Here is a 22,802-nt window from a genome sequence, read left to right as displayed (position 1 = left end):
CACTCCGGGTGTCGCCTTTTCCCCCTGTATTAGTTTCCTGCCCCATCGCCGCATCTCCCCCCGCAGCTGCCTTATATACTACAGACATTTTTTCAGGCTTTAATGCATTTTTCCATCCTTTCTCTGGAACACTGGAATTGAACCCATTTGACAGAAATATATTAAAAAGTTAAGGAAAAGATGGACTCTCTATGGTGCAAATGACATCTGTGGGCCAAAACGCCTGTGCCAGGGATTTGGGGTGAAGTTTCTCATTGTGCTTATTTATGGGTGACCCTCCGGACCGTGTGTGGCACCTGCACAGGAAAGAGCGTGCTCACCCCACCCCACCCCCACATGGCTCCAGTGTCTGGAGATGTGATTTAAATCCACAGAGCACTAAAGGACATTTTCTACAGAAATAAAGCATTTCATTTATTACAGTTTTACCAAGAGGCACGTCGGCCTGCAATGGAGCCCTGAGGTCCAGTGCACGGCCTGGAGGGGTCAAAGGGCAGCTGGATTCCAAGCCTTGCACACTCTGGTCCAGGGGTGACTGAGGAGCACGGCTAAGATGAAGAAGGACGCCAAGAGTGAGCCTTTGGCGACGCACTGAGGATAAGGCTCCCCTGCAAGACACGTAATTGTCGTGACTTTGTTGGTCAATATTTAGGTAGAAATGAGCTAGAACATTGACAGTGGCATTTCTAAGTGGCTACACTAGCCACAATTTCCGCTTGTTCAAAGTTCACTGTTTAAAGTTTTCAATAATTATAATTATACAATTATACTTTCAAAGTTCTTCAGTCGCTGGGCCTCCCTGGTGGCACAGGGTTAAAGACAATACTATGAAGCATCCACAGCCACTGCAACACAAGTTCGATCCCCAGCTAGGGAGCTACCCACACGGCCCAGCAGACCTCTCCTGTCTCCCCGGTGCTCCCCTCAGCAGTGGATTTCAGTGACTCTGCCTGTTCTGCTCCCCACTCTGGTGAATCCTCTCCCCCTCCGCAGCCTCTGGCCTGTACCCCAGTTCTTGTATGCATAAATAAATAAATCTTTAAAAAAAAGTTCTTCAGCCTCTTTAGCCGCTACAGCATAATGATAACCGGTTCGGAAGCCCACTTCACCCTACCTTGGTAATCGCGGGTCAGTGGATAGAGAAGTTGCGGCCAGCACACCTCATTTCTGTTACAGTCGTACTCCGTGAAGTTGATCTGGAACCTATAAAACATCGTGGGAGATCACCACCCAGCGCGCTGCTGATAAGAAGCTTCTGAACTTGACTCAAGAAAGAAACATCTATCCACAGTCCAAGCGTGAAGTTCAAGTCAGTGCAAAACATTTCTGTGTTAAATCACTGGCTGGAGAGTTCAAGAAATTCACAGAGGAGTATTTTCTTGGTGTCTGTGAAAGAGCGTGTGCTCCCGGGCCAGTGAGAAGCATCCAGACTATGCAAGAGAGCTCAGCAGAAGCCGAGCCTCCGCAGGAAATAAACCAGCCCTGGACGCCACGGCCTGGACCGTGCTCTGCTCCCTGGGGCCTGGCAGGGGTCCCTGGCGGGTGCCTGGACATGCTGTGAACTGAACCTGCTCCGTAGAGTAAATGTGATTATTTTTAAAGGGGCGGGGAGAAACTTCTTATCTCCAAATATATGTTTTTCCTCTTCCTAATAATGTCACCCAGGTCACAGCCGGGTTACCTAGTAAGTGGACGGGGTAACCGTGCTGGTATCTGGATGAACTGGACGGAGGCACTGAGCGGGACGAAGTCGGCCGTATCCTCACAGGTGAGCCCACACTGGAACTGCCAGCTCACCAAGGAGAACCTGGGGGAGAAGATCATTTGTTTCACCACCATGTAACCAACAGCAGCAGCCAACCATTTTTGAGGGCCTGTCACGTCCTGGGCACAGCGCCAAGCGCCTGACATATGCCCTGCGAACTCGCCCCATGTAATTCTCAAAACAGCCCTACAAGGAGCGTGTGGTATTATTTCTGCCATCTTTCTTCTGGAAACTGCATCCGAACTTTACCTTGGGAAACCACCCCTTCCCGCTCTCAACTGGGGGGCCAACCTGAATCTGGGGGCCTGTCCATCATTGGATCTAGGCAATCAGAGCTGCCTACCGCCCTGGCCACAGCTGCTGGTTCAGAAAGGAGCACGTAAACCAAACAGAACCAGTAAAAGTCTGTCCAGGCATTTTTTAAAATTTTTTTAATTTTTGTATAGAAGAGCTGGGGTACAGGCCACAGGCACTGGGCATGAGAGGATTCACCAGAGACCGAGCGGGGAGCAGAACAGGCAGACTGAGCGAAATCCACTGCTGAGGGGAGCAGCGGGAAGACGGGAGTTCTGCTGCGCCATGTGGGTCAGCTCCCTGGCTGGGGATCGAACTCAGGCCTCAGCAGTAACAGCCTGAGACCCAACCTCTAGGCCATCAGGGAGACCCCTTTCTAGACATTTTTAAGAAAGGTGGGAAAGAGGCGCCCCCCTGCCTCCTGCAACATATCTGGAGTTGCTGGATGTTTCTTTCCACTTCTTGGGGAAATCCCCCCAGAATGAAGTCCACCCAAAGTAAGGAGGAGTGAAGAGATGGGGGAAGACCCCTGGCCTCAGGGAAGCATGAGCTGGTGGCACGTGACCTTTTCAGAACCTGGGCCTGTGAAGCGCCCTTTTGCGTACATCAGTGTAATTAGGGCCCGGCAATTACCGTCGAGAGCAGCCTGGCACATCACGGCACTGGCACTGTCTGACAGAGGACAGCACAGCTTGGCAGAGGTGAAGTAATCACCCAGGATCCCTGTCTCCCACGGGGGACGGGACGGGAGAGGGGAGCCTTAAACAGCTCCCCAAAGCTCCACTGACCAACCACTGGGGGCCCCCAAGCACACTGCCTGCCACATTCTCAGGCTTAACATGCGCAGCTACGGAGGCCCTGCAAGCACGCGCAGCGTCCCTCGCAGGATGGGTCCTACCTGGTCTCCACGCCCAGGATCTCCTGCTGAGGAACCCCCTCCACGGCACCCGTGTCTGAGAAGAGGATGCGGACGGTCAGCTGAGTGGGGATGTCCGGGCAGACGCCGTTCGGGCCGCCAGCAGCCGGGCCTGCACCCGGGTCAGGGGCCTCTGCACCTGTCGCAGAGTGAAGTATTGTGGGGAGAAGACACAGTAACCGCTTCCCTGGAATGCAGGACACCACCCAGAGGGAGAGGCCACCAGACAGGACGCGCCGGGGCGCGAGTCCTGGTGGCGCCCGCGTCCAGGAAGCTTCCCTCTGTGTTAAATGTGCGCTGCTGGCTCTAAACGCCCTGACCCGCGTCCTAGAACCCTAAACCATGATCTGGTCCCCAAGCTGCTCCTCGCTGAAGTCCACCTGCTGCTCTCTCAGAAACAGAAACTGCTGCGGTAAAACGCGCGCAGGCCCCAGGCCACACGCAGGCCAGGCCGCGCAGCCAGAGGCTGGAGAGACGCAGAGGGTCGGCTGGCAAAGCGATTCCCCGGCATGTCACAGGGATACAGTGAAACAAAAATTAGTTTTCATTCATCTTGAAAACTCGCGGCGGGGGTGGGGGGTCGGGGATCCTCATTCCCTCAGGCCTGCAGGTCGGGGATGCTGCTCCACAACCACCTTTCTTCTGTCCGAGAACCAGGCTGGGGCTGGCTGGGGCTCAGCCGTGTTGCAGGCGTTGCTGCTCCGGCCCTGAAGGCGGCAACACGCCGTCTCCTCTGAGTTCTTGCCTAACTGCTGCGCTCGCTGGCTGGACCCGTCCGTGTTTCTGACTCCTCAGGGGCTTTGCCCGACTCTCCCCTCCATCCCTCGGGCGCTCCACAGCCCATCCGGCTGGCCTTGATGGCAAAGCCCGGGCTGGCAGCCCCAGGCCCCGGGTTCTGTTTGCAAATGAGACTAGAATCTGGCCAAGGGACGGAGCACTGTCTGGACTGGCAAATCGCCACCTGGGGCTCCGCAGGCAAGAGGACCCCCTCTGAGTCAGAGGCTGGTCCATCCCGGCACTGAGGGCCCACAGGCCTGTTTTATGACCCTCGGCAGCCAGAGGGAAGGAGACCAGACCCTAACCACAGGGGCGGGAGAGTCAGGCCTGGGTCCTGAAGGGCCTTCCAGTAGCTCCGGCCTGCTGAGGAGGAGGACCGTAGGTACAAGGAAGGCAGGGCAGGACCCGGCTGACCGCTGCTGCCCCACCAGGCGGGTGGAAGTGAGGGCACCACGGTGGCAGGGACAGGGCTTCGGAAAGCACATGCTGCAGTTGCTCAGCTCCTTCTGGCCTCAAAAGGCAACTGCGTGAAAGGGAGAGATAGAAGCAGCTTTTTCTGTTCCATGAAGACACGGTCGCGACTCCCCAAGAAACTGGAAGGGTGTCAGCAGCTTAGCAGCTGGGAGGAGGGCGAGGAGGCTGGGACCCTGCCGCACCAGCACCTCTGCATGGGGGGCGGGGGAAGGTAGGGGCCAAGGAGTCTGGCTCGCTGGGCTTCCCAGGCCACAGGCCTGTCTTCTCCTCCGCACACTCCCTCCCTCTGCCAACCCAATACTGCAAAGGCCTCTGACCAAAGGCGCTGACCACCAGCCTGCTGACAGGCCTCAGTGACCCCAGCCGGAATGAGCTCTCTGCACCTTCATTTCCTTCTCACCTTTCAGCTTTACTGAGGTAAAATTCACATGCCAGGCAATCTGCCCTTTTAAAGTGACAATTCAGTGGTTTTTAGTACATTCACGTAGTTGTGCGACCACCACCTGATTCATTTTAGAACATTTTCACCCACAAGGAAGCCCATTCTCACCACCAGCCACCCCTCGAGTCCTCCCACTGCCCAGTCCCCGGCTGCCGCAGCCTGCGTGTCCCCCAGCCCTGCCTGCCCAGACACCGCCCACCCGCTGTGTGGTCCTGCCTGACTCGCTTCTCTCACTGAGCAGCATGTTTTCCATCCCTCGTTTTCTTGTAAGTTCACAAAATTGCTTTCATAGATAACAAAGTCCATTCTTAAACGCCCACATTCCTCGCAACCAAAAATAGCCGTGCCCACAAAACCCTCTGACCATCTCCAAACCTCCTTCAGACGCCCTTTTGACAAAGATTATCAGCTTGTAAGACAATCGGGCGATGTGGACCTCATGGGGATTTCCTCTTAGAAAACAACACCGGCAGATATAAGAGGTGACTCGCCCTTGCCCCAGGAGCTGACCTCTGAGGGGTGACCTCTGAAGGGTGACCTCCATGGGGTGCCTGTCAACCGCGCACAGGGCCTGACTTACGCAGTATCTCCAGCCAGCCGTCGCTGAGGTCAGTGTAGTCGGAGTTGCCTCTCACTGCAACATGCGTTGCTTGTACGAGCGCCTCCAGCCGCTGGGCGGCCTTCTCCCTGCGAGAGAGTCAGACTTTCCTCGGCTCGCGCCCGGCAGGTCTCCTCCCAAAGCCCTTTTCGGGGAATGCCCAGGTTGTGGTCGTGGATGTCTGAATAAAAAAGTGCCAGGGGAAGGCCTCCCTGGTGGTGCAGGTGTTAAAGTCTCAGCACTATGAAGCTATCGCCGGCCACTGTGGCCTGAGTTCGATCCCCGGCCAGGGAGCTGGCCCACATGGTGCAGCAGCCCTCTCCTGTCTCCCCTCTCCTGCTGCTCCCCTCAGCAGTGGATTTCCATAGATCCGCCTCTTCTGCTCCCCACTCTGTCTCCTGGGAATCCTCTTACCACCTCCCTCTCACCTCTGGCCTACACCCCAGCTCTTGTATGCATAAATAAAAAAAAATACAAATAAAAAGTGCCAGGGGAATTGGCATTAAAAACTGGCCAGGAGGGGCCTCCCTGGTGGCACAGCAGTTGAGCGCTGGGTTGGCGAAGCTGCCCGCAGATCTGCTGCGCCGGTTCGATCCCCAGCTGCTCTCCGGCCACTGGAGGAGGGTCCCGCATGGCGCGCAGACCTCTCCTGCCGCCCGCTGCTCCCCTCAGCAGTGTACTTCGGTCCCTCTGCCTGCTCTGCTCCCCGCTCTGGCTCTGGTGAATTCTCTCACCCTCCCGCGCTTCTGACTGTACCCAGTGCATGTATAAACAAAACAAACAAACAAACAAATAAATAAATAAAACATGCCTCTATTAAAAAAAAAAAAAAAAAAACGGCCAGGAGTCTCGCTTCTCTTCCAGGGCCTTCCCAGAGTGGACGGTACTAAGCAGCTGGGGGAGGCCCCACAGATGCATCTTTGACTTTGGACTTGGGGTGCTGTCATGTAATCTCCAGGCAGTCTCCCTTGATGTCACAAAACTTGGGAGGTGGGCAGATGACACCGAGTTACTAAGGTAAATTCAAGGACCCAATGATCCACCATTAAGAGGCACCTAAGTGTTTAGCTAGAATGTCAGCTCACTAAGTGAAGATGAAGGACTGGAACTTGGCGGCCTCTGGCGACGTCTCAGGGACACGAAGCCCGTGAACTGCGGGGGGCAGACTCTCACGTGGGCTCAGGTCTGGCACCTGCAATCAGGGTCACTGCAGGTGACTTACACCTGGGGTTCTTCTCCCCTTCCCAGAGTCCCCCGTTTTTCTCTGTTCTCCAAAGAACTGTGCCACTTTGGGATCCGTTAGAAATGCTGTGGGTGTTAACAGTGCGGCAATCAAAGCCACAGTGAGAGTCCACACCTGGTCAGATGTTTATTACCGGAAAAAAAAAAAAAATGGAAAGTGACCAGCATTGGTGAAGAGGCGAAGAAACAGCCCCTTTTCAGGGCTGTTGCAGCCACTGTGGACAATAATATGGGTGCTCCCCCAAAAATTAAACCTAAAAATCCCAGACACCCCTGCAGCTGCTCTCCCGGGCACACGCCCCAAAGGAAGGGAGACAGGCGTTCAAACAAAACCCAGCACGGGACTGTTTGCAGCAGCCAAAAAGTGGAAACTAGCCTGATGTCCATGGACAGGTGCACGGATGAGCAGAGGGGCCTGTCCAGACTGGACGACGACGCGGCCATAAAAAGCAACGAAGCCGAGGGAAGGGGTCAGACACACCAAGCTCCATTCACATGAGATCTCCAGAACAAGTGAACCTACAGGAAGCAGGATGGTGCAGGCCAGAGGCTGAGGGCAGGAGGAGCGGGGACCATGTCCCCCTTGCAGACGACAGCATTTGAGCGGCATCAAGTGGCGGTCGTGCACCCTGAGCTAAGTGCCGCTCAGCTGTTCACTTTAAAGTGACTATTCGGTGGCGTTCACCTCGGTTGAAAGGAAAAAGAATGCAAGTGCGTGCCCACAAACCCTTTCCAAATGCCGCCCCGGAGACAACAAAGTGGAAAGTTCTAGATACACTAGGTTGCAGGGCTCAAGTATTCTTTTTTTTAATGTCAACCTCACCGATGATGCCTGCTCCCGCACTTTCCACGGTTCTCAGAGCATTAGAACTTGGTGACCTGAGCAAACCAGTGGAGAAATTCGCACGAATGTGGACAGGATGGCTTTGGCCCCTCCTAGTGATGTTTGAATTGACTTTAAACTGCTCTGGGAGTTTGCATTTATTCATTATTCATTATCACTTTTGCACAAGTTTTTATTCAGACTAATTTTTCACCTCCAAGTTGCCTTTAGTGCTCACCAGGTGGGTTAATTTTGGGCAAACAAAACCCCTTCAAGGCACAGAAAGGTTCCCCTGTGAAACACTCACCTGAGCTGAGTGCAGTTTTCATTCACCCCAACTTCTAAAAGGCACCCAGAGATCGCATTCTCGCCAAACCCCATGGGCTTGAGGGCTGCTGCTGCGCACAGACCCCTCCCGGCTACAGAAAAAGGATCACCTTCTTAGTATTTTTGGCTGAAGAAAACCCAAGATTTAATTCAAAGCTTTTCTTAAAAAACAGCCAGGAAACAGTGGGCAGCCAGTGAAACTTCCGGTTTTCTAGAACTGGGGTCATTGTTGCTCTCTGACCCTGCCTGGGCTGAGCAAAGGCGACTTTCCTGTGGGTGGGGGGCTTGTTCTCAGCAGGAAATTGAATGCCTTCTGCTGGGGAGGGTCATCACCATGGCCGCAGTGTCCCTGCCTCCAGGGAGCACCACCTTGGGTGACAGGCAAAGGACTGTGGACTCCAAGCCAAGCCCACATCTAAACCACTCTTACTAATGCCCAGCGCTTCGGGTGCAAACAACGATAACTTTTTTTTTTTTTTTAAACTGTAGAAGCATGAGAAACAACCCCACCTCACCCTGCTTTAAACTGATTACTCAATTCTATTCAAAATGTGGTCCTACTTCCAATCAATTTTCCAGGGGGTAGTCCAGTCACCAGCCGATTACCTGGTTGCCAAAGGTTTAAAGTCGTGACGTTCTTCATTCCATTGGTGTTTAGAGCTCGGATGGGCTTGCCAAGCTGGTAACCTGGCAGACACAATAGTGAGACTTGGCCTCTTTCTAGAAAGTGATTCTGACGCAGCCAGTGCTGTGTCATCAGACCACATGAAGGTGGCTGGATCCAGCGCATGGGAATCCACAGGCAGAGACCCCAAAACCACGCTGAGAGGAGGAAACCACCTTCATTCCGTTTGGTTTTGTTTAACACAGATATTTGTGTGATTTTTAAAATAAATGCGAAACTACAAGGTGGCGGGAGTCAGCCTGGGCTCTCAGGCGGGAGAAGAGCAAGCTGCAGAGCCTGCAGACTGGGCCAGGTCGTGCTCCCCAAGGCTTCGAGGAAGACCTAGACCCAAGCCGCCACCTCCCAGTAAATCCAGCAAGGGTAAGGGCTGGTTGAAGGCCCAACCCTGTGTTTCCAGCCCAGTGTTCCAACCCACTGTTCCAATGCGTCATTCTGAAAATGTCACGCGCACAGAAGAGCACGGCCTGGAAGGCCACTGCAGTCACCCCCTAAAATCGATCAATATCTAGCCTCCTTTGTCTTATCTGTGATGTCAGCACAATCACGTACACACCTGGATTTCCAGATGATTCCTTTTCATCACCACTGTTGTAGCTCAAAAACCTGACGGTGAATCTCTGTGTCATGATTCCTAAAAATAAAATAAAAACAGAAGCACAATTTAACTAGGGAAAAAGTCCCCAGCGTGTTATTTTTCTTTCCCTTATAATTGCATTTGACATGCACCAAAAAAAAAAATCTGAGTAAATCACATAAGAAGCAAGTCTGACTTAGTTTTACGTAATTACAAGAATCATGAAGAGAGAAAAAAGTGCTTTAAACTGAAAGCACCCCCACAGCCCTCAACAAAGTTACCTTTCTGCTGGGCACTGACCGCTGCCTGGATAATTCTGACTTTTATTTCAGTGATTGTATTATTATTCCATCTGAAAATATAATGTTCTTCCACATTCACAATTTTGGGGGTAGATCCAACACTTAAAAGTGTTTCTGCAAATGAACAGACACTTTCATAAATGAAAGACCTTCTCCGCCTGCGTGGCCTTCCCCCAACCCCTACTCTTCCTGCCTCTCCAGCTCCTAATGCAGCAGGGGCGCCCCTTCCTGGGGAAGCCTTCCTGGGTCCTCCAAGCCAGCCCTGGTTGCCTCCGGCCCAGAGCGACGGCCTGAGCGAGGGGCGTCCTTCCTTCTCTGTCTGCATCCGGGCACCGGTTTAGGGCCCAGCCTGGCTTCCTACTTGGGCTGATGTTTGTTCAGTGAGTGGTGACAGAAAAGCCGGCCTGCTGGCAGGCTCACCGCCATGTGCTAGGCCCTCTGCTGGTGTTCGATGAAGAAAAGAACAAACTCGAGAATCCTCACACGTGGGAAAGGAACACAAACAGGACCCCGCGTGAAAACACGATCTGTGACCTGCCAGGCTCCAGAGCTCAGTTGCTGCATGGCGGCTGCAAAGCTTAGTTGTCAGGAAAGAGAAGGCAGCGGGAAGGGAAAGGGGCTAAGGAATTCGTTCACTGAAAAACATTTAGAAAAGGCTCAGAGCACCAGAGGCTGAGAAGAGACCCGGAGCCCCAACATCCAGGACAGCGGCGAGCATCGGGTCAGGTCACAGAGAGGCCTGAGGGGAGATGGAACAGGAGCAAGGGCGACGCAAGGGGTGACTATCTAACTGGTGAGCCTCTGTCGACTCTCAGTGAAAACACACTCCACTCCAGAACCGTGCGGAACCACGTGTTCCTTGGAAGAAACGACATATTTTCCTGGCGAAACAATATAAACGTGGGACATTAAAATACTTGTACTGGGGGGCCTCCTCTGGTGGCGCAGCGGTTGAGCACTGGGCTGCGAAGCTGCGCGCAGCCTCAGCAGCGCCGGTTCGATCCCCAGCCACGGGGCGAGGGTCCCACATGGCGCGCAGACCTCTCCTGCCGCCCGCTGCTCCCCTTAGCAGTGTATTTCGTCAGTCTGCCTGTTCTGCTCCCTGCTCTGGCTCTGGTGAATTCTCTCACCCTCCCGCGCTTCTGACTGTACCCAGTGCTTGTATGAATAAATAAATCTTAAACAAAACAAAAAAAAAAAAAAAAAAATACTTGTACTGGGGACCTCCTGGCTGGCTTAGGGGTTAAGTCTCAGGCTGTCACTACTGCGGCCTCAGTTCGATCCCCGGCCAGGGAGGTGACCCACATGGCGCAGAAGGCTCTGTCTCCCCACTGCTCCCTCAGCAGTATGTTTCAGTAGATCTGCCTGTTCTGCTCCCCTCTCTGTGTCTGGGGAATCTTCTTACCCCCCACATCTCTGGCCTGCACCCCAGCTCTTCTATGAAAAAATTTAAAAATTAAAAAATAAAATACCTGTACTGGTGATGAACTTGTCCAGGTCAGCTGCTTGCTCGTAGGTGACATTGGGTATGACAATACCTAAAATGACACATAAATTAAGACCCAGGGACCAGGGGCCGGACCCAGGTCATGCTGATCAAGCACATGTCGTGAGGAGCCTGCCCTGTGTGCCAGCCTCAAACTCTCCCCAAACAGTGGGAACCGCATTTCTTAGCATCTAATTGCAACTGAGGAGCAGAAGCCCAGGGGTCAGTGATGACGGCAGCAGGCTCACGCTCGGGTAAGACCCAATGGGCAGGGCGGTGAGGCAGGGGTGCAGGGCAGTGCTTTCAATTCAGGAAACCATTTGGTGGTTTCCTGGAAAGTTAAACTGCCACCTGACTCAGTAGCTCCACGCCCAGGTACATGGCCAGGAGAAATGAAAACGTGTGCTACCCACTCGCCTGCATGTGAAGGTTCACAGAAGGACCCGGACAGCAGACGTCGGACCCCCCTGCCTGCCAGGAGCTCGTGCCTGGGCACCAAGGTGCACGTGTCCGGCATATAAAGGAAGGAGGTTCTGGTCCTTTTACAGGGTGGCTGAACCTCAAAAACACTCCGCAAGGGGCCTCCCTGGTGGCACAGGAGTTAAGTCTCAGCACTATGAAGCTATCAGCAGCAACTGCAGCAGGAGTTTGATCCCTGGCCAGGGAGATACCCACATGGCACAGCAGACCTCTCCTGTCTCCCTGCTGCTCCCCTCAGCAGTGGATTTCAGTTAGTCTGCCTGTTCTGCTCCCCGCTCTGTTTCTGGTGAATCCTCTCACCCCCCACACCTCTGGCCTAGATGCAGCTCTTACATGCATAAATAAACTTAAAAAAACACTACACCAGGCCTTCTACTTAGGAGTCATTTCTATGAGGAGCCTTGACAGGCCAAGCCAGAGATGGGGAGGAGGTGAGCAGGGCTGGGAGGGGAGAAGGGAGTATTGCTTGGTGGAATGGGATTTCCTTCTGGGCTCAATGTTCTAGAAGGAGAGGGCAGTGGTGGCTGCACAACAGCGTGGCTGCTCAGACAGCCACTGAGCTGTGACACCAGTCACTTTTACATGATGTGAATTTTACCACAATTTTTAAAAAAAGAACTGACATCCAATGTGCTGTCTATGGAATTAAGTTTTTTCCAAAGAAAACCCCTGCTGAGGGCCTCCCTGGTGGCACAGCGGTTGAGCGCTGGGTTGCGAAGCTGCCCCCAGCCTCTGTAGCACCGGTTCCATCCCCAGCCACCGGATGGGGGTCCCACATGGAGCACAGACCTCTTCTGCCACCCGCTGCTCCCCTCAGCAGTGTGTTTCGTTGGTCTGCCTGTTCTGTTCCCCGCTCTGGCTCTGGTGAATTCTCTCACCCTCCCGCGCTTCTGACTGTACCCAGTGCTTGTATAAAAAAATAAATAAATCTTTTTAAAAATTAATTAATTTTTAAAAAAGAAAGAAAACCCCTGCCTGAGATGGCGCTGCAGCAGGAGATGCCCTGGACATCCCGTGAGATGGTGAGAACAGGTCTGCGTCCTTTTCACTCCTCCTAACTCACCTCCCGTGTGGCCCGCGGCGCTGTTGGTCACGACGTCAATCGCGCCTCGCTCCTGGTAGACTTCCAAAGGCGTAAAGCATCGGACATCAAGGTTGTGAAGGAATGCCACGGGGGCGTCCTGCACGCACTGCCCGGCCAGGGACACCTGAGGGGAGGGAAAGCCCCGCTAGCTGTGGCCTTGCCTCCAAACAGAAGAACTCAGGGGCGTCTGGGGAAAGCCCTGCCCTGTCCCCCAGCACCGGCTCCAGCTGCCAGGCAGCGTGGACGAGGGCTGGCTCACGAATGATGGACCGGCCAAGGCCAGCAAACTCTCCAGGGGGTTTGCTCATTGGAGTCTGGAAGCCACTGGGTGAGGAGTCGCCACAGGCTTCGCTAGTGAAAACAGAGATGATTCTTCACTCTAAGCCATTTGCTTTATAGAAAATGTCCAACGTCGGGGCCTCCCTGGTGGCGCAGCGGTTGAGCGCTGGGTTGCGAAGCTGCCCGCAGCCTCTGCAGCGCCGGTTCGATCCCCGGCTGCTCCCCGGCCACCGGAGGAGGGTCCCACATGGCGCGCAGACCTCTCCTGCCGCCCGCTGCTCCCCTCAGCAGTGTACTTCGGTCCTTCTGCCTGCTCTGCTCCCCGCTCTGGCTCTGGTGAATTCTCTCACCCTCCCGCGCTTCTGACTGTACCCAGTGCTTGTATAAATAAATAAAAAATAATTAAAAAATAAATCTTTAAAAAAAAAAAAGAAAATGTCCAACGTCTTTTCTCTCCCTCATTACCGCCCGATTTTACTGTAAACCAGAGACACACTTGGGGGTGGGGGAAGAGGGGAGAGGATTAAAACAAGGCAGGGCGGGAATTGTATGGGGATTATAACCAAGACGAAAATGCATACATTGTGCAAAAATGAAAAATGATGTAAAAAATATATAAAACTAAAAAAAAATTAAAAAAATAAATTTAAAAAATTTGTGAAGTTAAAAAAATATATAAAAATGGATTTCTCTGCATAATGAAGAGAAAGGGCTTGGCACCCCACCCATGTTTTCATCCCACAAATATGTTCCCCTCATAATTTTGAACTTCAAAAGTATTAAGATTTCACATAAAGTGCTATAGCCTTCAAATAATTTCAAAATTCTGGAAGGTTATATGAGGTGGCATTTTCTAGCTTCCTAGTAATTGGCTGTTACACTAACAGAAATGAAGAGTGATAGCTACTTCCACAAAAATGTATCGAAAATCTTCTGGTTTTGTTTAGCAAGTTCATGCTGAGATTTAGCAAAGACTGTGATCAATCTAAGGGTGAATATTTTTTAAAAAAGTTTGGAGACTAAATAGTCTAGTCCCCGGAAAGTCCATGGGACTTAGGGAGAAATTTTTAAGAGCTGTAGGAGTTAAATTGATGATAGGATGGGGAAAATAAGAGAAGTCTCCAGCAGGTTAAAATCAAAGATCTTACCTGCGGGATAGTCAAGTGTGCCTCGCTGGTCCTGATGGGGTCCCCTTGCTTGTATCCGAAGCCGGAGGCGCCTTTTGGGTCGGTGGGCACGGTCACCCCCAGGGGAGAGGGCTGGCTAGAGGAACTGTGAATTCATAAGAAAGGATCACGAAACGCTTGGCTTTATCTGCTAAAAAATTGTCCTTTTAATTTTTTTTACTTTTTTAATTACAAAAATAATATCTGTACTAAATGCCACTAAATTGTTCACTTTGAAGCGGTTAGTGGTTCATGCTATTTATGTGAATTTTACTGCAATAATGATAATAATGTGAAAACTGTAAAATTCAACAACATAGAAAGGTGAAATACAGAAAGTGACAGCCCCCCACCCCCAACAATCCCCTCTTTCCAGGTCACTGTCTGGACCCCCTGCTCACTCTCTGAATTGCCAGAAAACCACTATTAACTGTTTGCAGTATCAATCAACATTTTCAATGAGTCTTTCAGATACTTAACACAAACTAAACTCACTAACTGAATGCTAGATTTGACCTTGATTCTAGAAATGAACAGTTAACTCGTGGGGCCTCTGGTGGGGTCCTGAAAAGGATGAGCCCCACCTTCTAGGTCCCGCAGCCTCCCTGGTCCTGGGGTTGGGGTGCACTCACGTGGCCCCATGGTAGAAGTGTCCCAGGAAGGGTGAGTTGGCCGGGGGGGACATCACACACAGCAGGGGAAACCATCCAGGCCTTCCATGTGCCGGGGGACCAGTGGAGCAGAGCTGATCAGAGGGAGGGTCCACATCACCTCCAAAAACACCAGTGAAACAGGAGTCCCTGAAGAGCTCTCGTGCAGCGGGTGAGCATTCCTTGAAGGGAAGTGGGGAGCAGCAGTGAGACAGAAAGCTGTATGTGCAACAAAGTCTCTTGCCGGGGTGCTGGCAGCACTACAAAACTAGACTGGGGTAACGACACACAGCTCGATAAATGCAAGACCATCCTGTCCACATGATCATCCCAACATGACTTGACCCAAAGATACGTCTTTGTTTTCTCTCACAAACTATAGACTGACAATGCTGGGCGGGAAAACGCTGCATCAGAGGGCAGCTTGCCGCCTCAGTTTCGAGAGCTCGCCCACTGAGAGAGCCGCTGGCAGTGAGCAGCTTTCACCCCATCCCCAGGAGGCGCACCTGGTCACAGCAGCAGCGCACGTCACAGGCCCCGGCTGTCAGATTGCAAGGACAAGGTCCCAGGGGCTGATACACCTGGTTGGGGATGACAGTCGTGTTCTCTGTAAGCACAAACAACAGGAAAGCTCAGTGATGAAACTCAGGCCAGGACAGGGCCGCGTCTCCCGTTCCAGCTGAGCCACGGCCTACAGGTCGCTGTTACCACACACTGCGCATTGGGGAGACCATAAAGCCAGCTCCTGTCCTCTGAGGCCATCTCGACCACACCCCAAAACCCTAACACAAGGAAGCACACTGGGGATACTGGACCAAAGTAGTCACAGCTGACCCTGAAGATAATCAACGGGCTGAAAGGTACCAGTTGGGACAAATGGGGTTTCCTGACGTCACTTCTCTGGGCTGAGCAATCCTCCCCATAACACAGGCTGAGGTGAAGTGTCACCTCCTGCAAACGCACCGCCTCTTTGGGCAGATAACACTGAAGCCCTGGTGACAATCCAGGCAGCTTCCTGGCCCCCATGCAACCACAGAAGGCCACACTTCACTGCGCGACCTGCACAACCTCGGGCCCTTCCACCTGGAAATCCACAGGTGGATTTCCATGCCTCCTGATTCTGGTTCAGGTGTGAGGAAACCAGGTCAAAGGAAGAACCCAGAGGCTATTCTGGTCTGCCAGAAGTCAACTCCCGTGGCCAGTCCCCCATGCCTGCCTACCTCAAAGCTGGACACCGCTCCTAGAACTAGGCCCCCCAGTCCATTCCTCACACTCAATCATAGAGATCTTTCTAAAAAGCACAAGTTAAACCACATCACTCTTCTGCTAACTCTCCAATCCTCACCCCGGTGCCCTGCAATCTACCCCCAGCCTCCCTGTCCATCCCTTACTCAGACAGCGGGGGCGACGTGCCCCTCCCCTTGCAGGCACTCACAGGCACCTTTCACCCCCACCCTCGACCTCATGGCCCTGCACACACCAGCCCCTCTCCTGACAGAGCCCCTGGGCGCTGTTCTCCCCCCCACTGCCTCCTCTGGCTCCTTGGCTGAAAGTCACCTCCCAGAAAGGCCTCTCCTGACCTCACCTGCGAGCTGGGGCAGATACTCCCTCCCCCGCCCCCAATGACAATTCCATTCCCAGCGCTGATTCCTGTTCACCGCCTCGGTGTGCGTGTGTGCATGTTGTGTGTGCATGTGCGTGTGTGACTTGGTTTTTCAGTGGTAGGAGCCACAGGATGGGGCCTGCTCTTCCTGTTTACTTCGCAGCCAAGTCCTGGTTAGCAGCGGCTGGATCCCCATCAACACCAGCTCTTGGGGCTACGGCATTTCTTTAAAAGGGCCTCCGTGAGGTATGATTCACCCCCCGTAAATTGGTCCACTTAAGGCACAGAATCCAGTGGCTTTTAGTGTCCTCACAGATGCCACGGTCCATTGTAGAAGTTCTGTTACCTCGCGAATAAACATACACTGCGCCTCAATGGCTCACCTTTCAGTGAGAGGACTGAAAATCAGGTAGCGCAGAAAGAGGCTTTATTTCTTTTTTTTTTTTTAATGGAATCTTAATCAGTCTTTTATTTTTTTTATTTTTATTTATTTATACAAGCACTGGGTACAATCAGAAGCGCGGGAGGGTGAGAGAATTCACCAGAGCCAGAGCGGGGAGCAGAGCAGGCAGAAGGACCAAAGCACACGGCTGAGGGGAGCAGAGGGCGGCAGGAGAGGTCTGCGCGCCATGTGGGACCCTCCTCCGGTGTCCAGGGAGCAGCCGGGGATCGAACCGGCGCTGCAGAGGCTGCGGGCAGCTTCGCAACCCAGCGCTCAACCGCTGCGCCACCAGGGAGGCCCGAGAGGCTTTATTTCTACCCCTTTTTCTGTTAACAGTAATAAATTTTTAAAATCCCCAAGAATTAACTTGGAAAGCTCAAAATCGTATGACAAATTCAGGCACGTTGGGCCTATATGTTTAATGCCCAAATCATAGAGTTTCAAGGGGGAATAATCACAGACTCTTTTCAAAAGGGCCACGGACCTGGGACCTCAGCCCACAAGCACTCCTGGGGCGACGTGAGAAACTGTCCTCTCAGAAGCTCAAATCCCATGAGAAAAATTGCAAATTATCTCAAATTCTTGTAGGAAATTCTATCTCCCTAAGAAAAGTGTGGTCCAGCACTATAGAGTAGCATCAGTATAAGCCAGACAAATTATTTTAAATTGCCTAGTAGCCATACTAAGTGAAAATAGGTGTGATTAATTTAATAACTAATATGTATTAACAACTAATTAATATGCATGTCACATATGCGTGGCATACTTCATCCTGTAGACCCTAAATGTTATCATTTCAACAGGCTGCCCACGTGAAGCAGACTGATTTTATGCCCTTTCACACAGTCCTGCAAACCCAGGGCCCGGGACACTCGGCTCATCTCGGGCCAGACGTTCAAGCACTCGGCCCACGCGAGCTCAGGGCTCCGGGACGAGTGGGCAGCTGAGGCCCACGGCATGAGTGCTGCGGGGAGGAGGAGCTGGTTCCCTGGGAAGCCCCCTCCTGTAGGGAGGACAGGCAGGTGAGCAGGTCACGTGGCCGTCAAGGGGGCCAAGGCACAAGAGAAACCCAGGGGGGCACTCGGCTTAGGCTGGGCAAAGGGGAGACCCACCTGGCAGAGGAGTCTGCTCAGGTAAGAAGTGGGAGGGGAGGAACAGGCGCGTGCGCGGAAGGATGCCTTCCAGGTTGAAAAAAGACACCTGGAGTCCCTAGCGGAGCTTTACCCTCAAGGAGACCCCAGCCAAGGGGCAGGATGCCCAGCCAGGTCCAGACACGGGCAGGCAGCAGTAAGAGGGGCGGCCGGAGAGAGAGAGGAGGGGGTGGGGCAGGCCAGAGGAGAAACCTGCTCCACACGAGAGAGAGAAGAGATAGAAGAGAAGAGAGAAGTGGAGAGGGGAGGGAGCGAGAGTTCTGCTTTCCCTGCAATCATTTCTCGTGCAGATAAAGTTTCCATCTGCTGGATTTTCCTTCTGTCCTGGGATTTGGTCCATGCTGGAAAACCGTTTCCTCCAACTCTGTAGCAATGACCACTAAGGCCATGCCAGTGGAAGCATCTACACAACTACTGACAGGGTCTTTGCGGTAGCACAGCAGAAGCCTAATATGCCGACGGTCTCGAGGACAAGAACAAGGACGGGTCACGGGTCTGATGCGCCGTGGTCAAGCTCACATGACATCAACAGGGTGTTCTAGAATATATGCTACTACGGGACATAAAGACAGACATTCGTGCGTCTATACGTGTCCTACGTTGCCTGCCAGCGTCCTTGTCCCTGAGGACACCATGTACCTCCTGTCTCTGCGTCCGTCCTTTTCCTCATTCTGATCTCTGGCTGACGGGGTACAAAACTGTCCATACCTTCACAGGGTCAGAGCAGGCATCTCATCATTACCAACAAACCAAGGTTCACCTAAGTCACACACAGGCATTCCAAAATATCACCTGACAGAGAAACATTTAAAAAAATAATAATAAAAGTCATCACTGCGTGGCAGAACTAAGGCCGCTTCCTCCTATTTTCTTTTTAAACACCCACTGGATTTGACTTTTTGATTTGCTTTGAATTTCAGTAACTAGAAAATGATTAAAATCTTTATCCATCTGAATAAGAGTCACATGATTCAAAAACATCAAAAGGGTGGCAGTGAGAGCCGGCTCCCTCAGCCCTGTCTGTCCCTCATCACCACCCAGTCTGCAGCACTGGTTTATGCAGAGCTTCTAGAAGCAAATTTAAATATCTACTCTCCTCCCCCGCTTTCAGCAGAGTCTGCATTCATTTTGCTTTTAGCAATTAGCACTGTATCCTGGAGCTCTTTCTGAGCAAGTACGTGCACTGGGGAGCACAGTCGCCCACTGAATAGCTTTATCACAACTTAGCTAATCCTCCTAACCTCTCAGAACCACTAGAATGTGAGAAGGCAGGTGACACCAGATGCGAGAAGGGTTTGTTGCAGAGGACGGAGGATGTGGAGGTGGGACATATCAGAGGGACCCCTCACTATCAGTATAACTGAGGTCTTTTGTTCTTAGAACGCTGCCACTCTACAAAAGGGAGAATAATGCAAAACCATTTTCTCCTGTCCAGAGATGCTCACAATGGGATAGATGCTGTAGCACTTGTTATGGTATCAAAGGAGAGAAATGACTCAAATTCTTTCATAGACTAGTAAAATAAGGGATGTAGCCACATGTTGGAATACTATGCAGCTATGAAAAAGAATGCGGTGGGCTACCATTGATTCCTCTTATAGTGCATTTAATCATATGGAACAATCTCAGCAACGTTTTTTAAAAAAGTATAGAAGAATGAACTGTGTGTTACTGGTTGTTTTGTTTTTTGTTTTTTTTTAAATGGAGTATGTGCTTCTGTAAAGCCTAAGCTGGCAGACTGCCATTGAGAAAGCGAGCTGGAGGTCAAAAGCCTTCAAGGAAAATCTGCTGTATTCTATAAACTCACTCACAATCTTATAGGTGTTTGTGATTTTAAAATGGAGTCATAGGAAATACACAGAAACAAACCACCTCTCAAAGAGGATTTAAGGTAGCTTGCAAAGATACAAATAGAAAAACAAGAAAAAATAAATCTTAAGTAAAATACAAAACAAAAAAACTTAAAAAAAATAAAAGGAAAACGCATTTAGGAAGGCAACACAGACTCCAGAGTGCAGCACACGGTACTTATCATCAAACAGACGATGCCTGATCGTCATAGACTTTACTTGCCTGATGCATTCTGGGCCAGAGCAGTGTTAGTATAAATTTCCACTTGGATGAGCAGATGTGCTGAACAGGAGGACCCGTTGGATGCTGACACCAGAAGGGTTTGGAGGACACATGGGGATGCTAAGAAGGGATCTGTTTCATTCAAGGAACATAGCTGCTGAAGCCCCTTCAGCCTCACGGTCACTTCCAATGCGTCCTGCAAGGGAAACATCATGGTGCTTTCAGAGGGACTCAACAGCACACCTGTGATTACAAGAAGACACAATGGAAAACACAAGGAAAGCACATATCAGCCTCTGTTCAAAAGGAGACAAAAGGAGAATTGGATAGGGAGGTGACCTGATTCTGTTCAAGCCCTGCTATAAACCTACGGCAAGACGCAAGCCCCACTCCTAATGCACAGGTAGCCACAGGAGCAGGTAGCTGGGGACACTTAGGGAAACATGGGCTGGTCAGTCAACTCAGCCTGTCTAGCACCTTTCTGGTTTCTTTATCATCCGACCAGCGAAGATTCAATCTCAAAAGAAAGTCAAAGGAAACTGTCCCTAGCTCCGGGGGTGCAAGCAGAGTCTGTCTTTCCCAGCCTTCAAGGAGTTGACGCCTCGCCTGTAGGAGGCACTCGCTCTACAAAACGTTTATTAAGTGGAAGCTGTGCAGTCTCTCCAGCATCCTTGAGCATCCTTACACGAGTTGAGTGAGAGCTGTGGTTTATGAAGCTGTTTTGATTCAGAGCCATTTGATAACCCCTCAGAAACTGGCAACACTCTTGAGGAAAAAAATGCACATACACACATAACTTTGTGCAAACTTCAGAGTTTCACAGACCCCATGAAGTCCATCTGAGGACTCCCAACCAAGGGTGAGAACCTCTGGGCTAGACCCTATAGCTCACAGTTTCATAGTGAGCACAGAGAAAGCCATAATGTGCCAAATCAAAAACGCATCCTCCCAAAGATGCCCCAAAGGGTTTGACCTCTGGCCTCACCACACCAGGCGTCACAGTCAAATTCCAGTCTCCAGTCTCATTGCTCAGCCCTCCACAAGCCGGAACTGGCAACAACCCTAAGGGAGAGAAGATGAGGATGCAAGGGGCACTGCCCAGCTGTGAAGGGGGCACTCTTGCAGAAAGCTCCCTAGGGTGAAAGCCCTTTCCAAGTCTAGGATTGGGCCCTTGACAAGCTGTGTGACCATGGACAAGTGACCACCTCTCCCAACTTCAGTATCTTCAGTGGGAGAAAGATGTCGCTGTTCTCGTTGGAGCAACGAGGTGACCAGTGTAAGGTGCGGGGTCAGCCATTAAGATCCCAAGCGGTCTTTCACCTGATCCACAGCCCGCTCTCCCACCCCACCCCCACCCTGGGTTTGCAGTGGACATCAGCGGGGGACCCTCAGGACGCCACCCGCCAGCCTGCGCGTGGCCTGGACCTGGCCCAACCCTCGCCCTCTCCGCGGGAAAGGCCTTTACCCTTCTCGCCGCGCAGCACGGCCAGGGACACCTTCACGTCCTCCGTGCCTCCCACCAGGGCCGCGCTGACCGCAGAGCCGGACATGCGGATGAAGGGCGGGAGGAACGCTGGGAGGAAAGGCAGGGACAGGGCGGGTCAGTGGCTGCAGGGTCCCTCCTGAGCTGCGTGCGGCTTCCTCGGCGGCGTGTCTGCCGAGCGCCGCGCAGCCCGAGTCTGGCCCCTCTCGCGCGCCTCGTCCTCCACCCCGCCCGGCGGGCCCCGGCCCCGCCGCACACACCCAGGTCCCCCCGCAGCGGCCTCGGGACGCCCTGCAGGAGCAGGAGCCCCAGGAGCAGAGGGGCCGGCCGCGGAAAGCCCATGCCTGGCCCGGCGGGGTGCGCGCGGGAAGCGGCCGGCCTTAGGAGGCAGCCGCGGCGCGGAGGCAGGAACGCGGCCCGCTCGGCCCGGCCGCCGCCATCTTGTCACGCGAACGCCCGGAGCTATGGCAACCGCCGGCGGGCGGGGCGGCCGGGGCGGGCGGGGCGGGCCGGGCGGGCCGGGGCGCCGTGACTGGGCGGCGGAGGAGCGAGCCCGCCCCCGCCGGCGGCCCCCCCAGCTCTGGCGCCCCTCGACGGCCGGTCGCGCCGCGGAGAAGGCGCGGGTCGCCCCGCCCCGAGCTGATTCCCTCACCCCGAAGCGCGCGCCTGCGGGCCCTGGGCCTGAGCAAGCGCTGGATTCACTCGGTTTCGTGGGGCTTGGGGGTGAGGCTGCGCTACTGTCATTGTGTAGCTGTTGAACCCCGGTTTTTCTGGCCCCCCCCGGAGGCCTCAGCCACCCAGAGCAGATCTAATCAGATAACACGCAGGACTTCGGACAGCGTGGGGCCGGATCCGAACCCCCGAAAAACACTCCTCCGCGATGGCGCCCCAGCCCGTGAGCGCCGCCGCGGGGCCCAGGCGGGGCGGGGTCGACGGCCGCTGCGCCCCCCGGGCGCGCTCGGGCCTCTCTGAACTTGGGCTTCCTCATCTGTGGAAAAACGAAAAAAAAATGAAGGTGGCAGCCCCTCCCTAAAAAGATGTCTCACTCATGGCAGGAATTTAGAAAACCTAAATAAGGGACCAGGAAAAGGAGTAATTATAATAAAGTAACAATCAAAATCAGCAAGCAACTATAAACCAGAGACACACTACAGGGGGGGAGAAGGGAGAAGGATCAAAACAAGGGGGGGTGGGAATTGTGTGGGGAATATAACCGAGATGAAAATGCATACATTGTGCAAAAATGAAAAATGATATAAAATGTATAAAATTTAAAAAAAAAAAATTACTTGAGGTGGGCCTCCCCGGTGGCGCAGCGGTTGAGCGCTGGGCTGAGAAGCTGCCCGCAGCCTCTGCAGCGCCGGTTCAATCCCCGGCCACCGGAGGAGGGTCCGACATGGCGCACAGACCTCTCCTGCCGCCCGCTGCTCCCCCCAGCAGTGTACTTCGTCAGTTGCCTGTTCTCCCCGGTCTGGCTCTGGTGAATTCTCTCACCCTCCCGCGCCTCAGACTGTACCCAGTGCTTGTATAAATAAATAAATAAATCTTTTTTAAAAAAATTACTTGAGGTGACGTCTGGGCGCTGAGGCCAATGCCTGGCCTGTGGTAAACAGTAAGTGTTGAGGCGGTGCTCGCCGTCAGAGGTTGGGAGACAAGGCCCGTCCACGGGTGGTGGTCAGCGCTGTG

At 52.9% G+C, this 22,802-nt stretch overlaps 1 protein-coding gene across 2 annotated transcripts; it reads right to left on the bottom strand.

Annotated features, from left to right (window-relative positions):
- Positions 1-329: 329 nt before the first annotated feature.
- TCTN2 (tectonic family member 2) lies at positions 330-21,484 on the bottom strand. 2 transcript variants are annotated; one of them, XM_037511304.2, is made up of 18 exons: positions 21,377-21,484; positions 21,099-21,206; positions 20,607-20,695; positions 19,634-19,829; positions 14,871-14,971; positions 14,347-14,546; positions 13,697-13,820; positions 12,249-12,393; positions 10,692-10,757; positions 9,199-9,333; positions 8,897-8,974; positions 8,265-8,345; positions 7,639-7,750; positions 5,249-5,355; positions 2,958-3,114; positions 1,682-1,807; positions 1,115-1,203; positions 330-608 (listed from the first exon to the last, which is right to left on the bottom strand). In XM_037511304.2, exons 1-18 carry the CDS (start codon positions 21,456-21,458, stop codon positions 487-489), a joined length of 2,118 nt encoding a protein of 705 aa, XP_037367201.1. In that variant the 5' UTR covers positions 21,459-21,484; the 3' UTR covers positions 330-486. The 2 variants fall into 2 exon arrangements, with proteins under 2 accessions (XP_037367201.1, XP_037367202.1); XM_037511305.1 differs by having other exon boundaries at positions 359-608; positions 20,619-20,695.
- Between the last annotated feature and the right edge of the window lie 1,318 nt (positions 21,485-22,802).

This window comes from Talpa occidentalis, unplaced genomic scaffold (genome assembly GCF_014898055.3).
Source record: "Talpa occidentalis isolate TD23 unplaced genomic scaffold, MPIMG_talOcc4v2.1 talOcc4.14, whole genome shotgun sequence".
Lineage (NCBI taxonomy): Eukaryota > Metazoa > Chordata > Mammalia > Eulipotyphla > Talpidae > Talpa > Talpa occidentalis.
The sequence above is the reverse complement of the archived record's forward strand: the minus strand, read 5'-3'. Positions and strand labels throughout refer to the sequence as shown.